We start from the raw sequence: 4923 nt of genomic DNA, 5'->3' as shown, positions 1-4923 counted from the left end.
CTGGGATCCTTCTGTCCAGGTGTACGCCGTTGAGCGATATTGACCAATTATCGGAATCACTGATCATGTGCACCCATGGCGGTTTATCAAGATAATTAAAACACTTTGAAATAGACTTTTGTAATAAAAACACCGTGGTAAATGGCGATAGTGAATTTGGCATTTTGACGAGAATTTTAAGTACATGTAATAGGAAAAACATTTTTAGAAAAATGCGGCGTTATAATGAAAGTGGCAATAATTCGAGAATTAACTGTACAATGTTCTTTCCACACACAAAATTTTTTAAGTCTGCAAAACTATGAGGTGTACATTTTCAATGTGTGTGCAATCACCATGCTAACTTTGAATAATGTTGAACGAATACTGCTGCAGTTACAGACAAACAGGTGACCATTATACAATTATTTCATGCCTACTAAGGAAACAGTCAAAACTATTGTTCCGAGGTAGTGGCGAAGACCCGAGAAACAGTTTCTCGGGTCTTCGCCACTAACGAAGGGCAATAGTTTTGATTGTTTCTCTAGTAGGCATGAAATACCTGTTTTATTACCTAATCTACTAATCGGGCAATAGTTTGTCACGTGACTGGGAAATAATTTGTCATGTGATTGGGTAATATTAAGTCACGTGATCGGGTAATAGTAAGTCACGTGATGAATTGTTTCACCCCTGCTCATTGTGTGTACCTTTCTCTGCTGATTATGGTTGGAAAACAGAAAAATATATGTAATATCAATTTATATAGTGGATTAGGTAATAAAATAAATTACATGTTTTACCATAGCAGAATTCTTTAAACTGTTCCACTATGTGTTGATTTACTGTAAGGAATTTCTTTCCTTTTTTGGATCCAGTTACATAAAGAGAAGTTCCATTTGCTGTTATCAATAAACTCTCTTCTCCATTGTCAGTCAACTTCTGCAACTATGATGAAATAATACATGATTACATACATATATGTAGGATGCTAATAAAATCTACTCGCTGGCATTTACAAGAGTCACACAAAAATAACTTTGAATACATTATCTGAGCTTAATGTCACCACTCCTTGTCAGAGAAACAAAATATCCAGGAATTCAGGATATCCTAACTTGTCTTGCATTTTCATTTCAGTGACTTTCCCATTTTTGTATACATCTTCATTCTAATCTTGATGCATAATATTTTCAAAGATTATATATTCCAATATGGCTCCAGCCTACCTCCCGAGACCCTAATTCAAACAAACTTGAATTTGCACTACCTAAGGAAGATTGCAGACTGACCATGGCCCTTTTACTTTGGAGAATAAATTTTTCCTAAGGACCATGATTTGCACAAACTTGATTCTTCACTAAGCCAGGGAGCTTTTACATAAATTTCATCTTTTCTGGTCCTGTGGTTCTAGAGAAAAATTTTAACTGACCAAAACCTACTGTTTACAATTTCTTGATTATCTTCTCTTGGAAGGGGATGATCCCCCTCATCTGAACAAACTTGAATTCACTTCACTAAAGGATGCTGTGTTAAATTTGGTTGAAATTAGCCAAGTGGTTCAAAAGAAAACAACCTTGTGAAAAGTTTACAATGACAAGAATAGACAATGGACAAATTTCAATCAGAAAATCTCAATAAGCCTTTGATTCAGGTAAGCTACACACTTAAAACTGCAGCTTAAATTTCATACATAGAGAAATCCAATGAACCCATAAACACACAGCAAAGATACAATATCCACCTGTAATTCTGTTGCGAGAGTGAGAGGGTAATTAAATTGCAGGACTTCGTTTTATGGGAGAAGAAGCATTTGTAAAACACTGCGCAGACACAAATGAAAGGTCTTGTCATAAGGAATCTATGCACATTGACAAAATAGTTCAGGAGATTTTGCCTAGATAAACTTTTCTTGAAAGTAGACCAAACTCAATGGTCACAAACTGTTGTAACAAAAGAAAGGCCTTCTCACAAATAAAATATGAGAGGTTTATCACTCAGTCACCATTCAAAAGTTACCAGGTTAAAGTTTTGAAAAGGTTAAACTTTAAGGTCAAGGTCACAAGGTGAAATATCATAGCATCATATAAAATGTCTTGTCATAAGAAATTTATATACAAAATAGGAAAACCATCCTTCTAATAGTTCAGGAGATTCTGCCTACATTTGCATTTTCTTAAAAGTGGGTCAAACTCCAGTAAAGATCACAAGGTCAAAAACTTTAGTACCAAGAGAAAGTTCTTGTCACAAGAAAGACACATGTGAAGTATAAGAGCCCTATCACCATTCAAAAGTTAAAAGCAAGGTTAAAGCTTTGCTGTATGATTTGAAATTTGGACCCAACTTCAAGGTCAAAGTCACTAAGTAAAAATCATATTATCAAATAAAGTCTTGTCATAAGAAATCTATATAAATAATATGAAAGCTCTCCTAAAAAGTAGGTCAACCTCCAAGGTCAAGGTCAGTATTTCAAAACTTTGGTACCAAAAGGAAGGTCTTGTTGCAAGAAATGCAATTAATGAAATATGAGAGCCCTATAACTCAACATTCAAATGTTATGTGCAAAGTTAAAGTTTTATACAGAATGTTAGACAGAAAAGAAAAACAACAATATGACTCCCAATTTTCAATCTTGTTGTAATAAAAAAAAAAGAGTATCTAAACTACTAGCATTTAAACCTGTTCTATAAAACAGTAACCCTGACCCTGTGAATCAACCCCCCCCCTCCCCCCTAAAAAACAAAACACAAAAGTTTTTACTTACCAGCTCATCAATGTCATGGATGATTGAATCTCTGAGATCCCTATCCATCACAACTGAAAAGAAGGTGAATTTAACTGAAGACAGCATATGACAAAATTACTAAAGAAACCAATTATCAAGACAAAACTACTGGAGATAATTTAACACAAATATATATAAGTCTTGGGGTTAAATTGCTGAGCATGCACAATTGTCATGTCATTTAGACTTACCAATATGCTTACACCAAAATTTTGGTAGTCTGTCATAAAAAAATTGTAGAAATCTTGCTGAACTATAGCCAGTTATAGAGGTTCAGTTTGAGGCATCTACTGTACACTCTTGAACACAATCCAATCTGCAATTACATGTATAAACTTTTAATAGTGTAAAATGCATGACAAAGTTCATTTATAATTGATATCTAGTACTAAATGATGACCCATCTTGTCCACGGCCAATAACTTTCTGACTTAAGAATTTTGTAAGTTCTAACTTAAGGTGTGGCGCTTCTGTTTTAAATGTGTTATTTTTAAGTTTTCATCATAAACTTATAAATAAGATATGAAGTATAAGTATCAAAGAAGGTGTGAACATTCCAAGTCCATGTCTCACTTTACAAGTTTAATCGTCTGCGACAATAAATGGATCGCATTATCTTTCCCGCATTAAACATGTTGCAAGATGTTATAGGTCTTCGCTCGTCTCCACGGTCACATCGTAATACGCTGACCTGAGTACACTGAATCAAGTTAATAATTGTATGTTTCTTTAGCGCCTAGTACTAGTACTTTTTAATGTATTTGATACCCCGAACATTCTGTTCCTGTCAACCCGTTAACATCAGTGATACAACTGGTAAAGCTTTTATATTAACTTTATTTCACACGATTATTCATTGAATCAACTCTCACTTCGTACACTTACACTGTCCTACCATCCGACTATACCTGCGGCCGTGCGGCTAGGTTCAGCTTTATCACTCATAATGAGGGTGCCTTAGAGGCTCATATCATACGTGTCATCACAGTATGCTACGATACGAGATATGATAGTAGACTAGTCACTTCTCTAGTATTGATGTTGTAAAATTGTTGTTCGGCATCTAGATAGTAGGTGAAGTAGGCCTCAAGCATCCCTGATGATGATCCCACTTTCACTCTGTTTACGTTATGGTCGCGTTCGGTTTTTGATAACTTGTACGTTAGGTTAGTTACAACCGAGCGTTTCCAGAAAGAAGGGGATGGGCCAGGTGTGGGGGTGGGCTGGGGTATCTAATACAGAATATGGCAAGCCCTTTTACTATTTATTCGGAAAATAATATATCTCTTTTAATTAAAGAGATATCTCTTATTTTAAGAGATATCTCTTTAAAATGAGAGATATCTCTTAACCTTAAGAGATATCTCCCTCAAAAAGAAATATCTCTTTCACTTAGAGAGATATCTCTTCCATTTAGAGAGATATCTCTTTCACTTAGAAAAATATCTCTTTCACTCAGAGAGATATCTCTTTTACTTTTAGAGATATCTCTTTCACTTTAAGAGATATCTCTTTCACTTAGAGAGATATCTCTTATACTTTAAGATATATCTCTTTCAATTAGAGATATATCTTTCACTTAAAGAGATATCTCTTTTACTCTGAAAGATATCTCATACTTTGAGAGATATCTCCTTCACTTAAGGAAATCTCCCTAAAACGGAAGCCCGCCAAAGCAAATCTTACCATGATTGGCTGGCGTGTTGCTAAAACGCGGAACGGTAAACGGAACGGAAAACGGAAAATATATTATGCAATAATGTTATGAAGAGTTCAGCATTTTGCAAAATCAAAAGGCTTATTGTGAACAAGGAATGCAGAAATTACAGAGAGAACAGGAAGTCATCCTCAGAATTCTCCATTTCATATTGATACCTCATACTAATGCATTATTACAGAGTGTATGTATTTTTACATGGTGTATTTTGTGGATGAATGTACCAACAGGCGCTTGCTTAATAATTTGCATAGTAATTTTTTTTATTAAAAATATCAAGCAAGCGCCTGTTGGCATCATCCGGCTTTGTCACCCCCCCCCCCCCCCCCCCCCCCCGATTTTGATAGTACGTTGTTTCACAAATGAAGAAAAAAGTGACTGAATAAGATAACATTCTGAAAAAGACTTGAATTATAATTGAACCCCCTTTCAAATCCTATTA

General features: G+C 35.0%; 1 protein-coding gene across 13 annotated transcripts in view; it reads right to left on the bottom strand.

Moving 5' to 3' along the window:
• The window catches only part of LOC125678127 (breast cancer type 1 susceptibility protein homolog), a 17708-nt gene extending 13792 nt beyond the window's left edge, over positions 1-3916 (bottom strand). For 6 of the 13 annotated variants that reach the window (XR_008800308.1, XR_008800307.1, XM_048916288.2 and 3 more), the window contains exons 1-4: positions 3650-3896; positions 2956-3080; positions 2744-2796; positions 783-927 (exon numbers count right to left, since the gene is read on the bottom strand). Coding sequence is in view for 9 of the 13 variants with exons in the window: in XM_048916288.2 (XP_048772245.2) it covers positions 783-927; positions 2744-2791 (193 nt within the window). In the remaining 4 variants the exon portion in view is untranslated. Of the gene's footprint in view, positions 1-782; positions 928-2743; positions 2797-2955; positions 3081-3649 lie in introns of those variants that run through there. The other 7 variants (XM_048916286.2, XM_048916290.2, XM_048916287.2 and 4 more) reach the window with 4 other exon arrangements.
• Between the last annotated feature and the right edge of the window lie 1007 nt (positions 3917-4923).

The sequence above is a fragment of the Ostrea edulis genome, chromosome 2, assembly GCF_947568905.1.
Source record: "Ostrea edulis chromosome 2, xbOstEdul1.1, whole genome shotgun sequence".
Taxonomy (NCBI): Eukaryota; Metazoa; Mollusca; class Bivalvia; order Ostreida; family Ostreidae; genus Ostrea; species Ostrea edulis.
The sequence above is the reverse complement of the archived record's forward strand: the minus strand, read 5'-3'. Positions and strand labels throughout refer to the sequence as shown.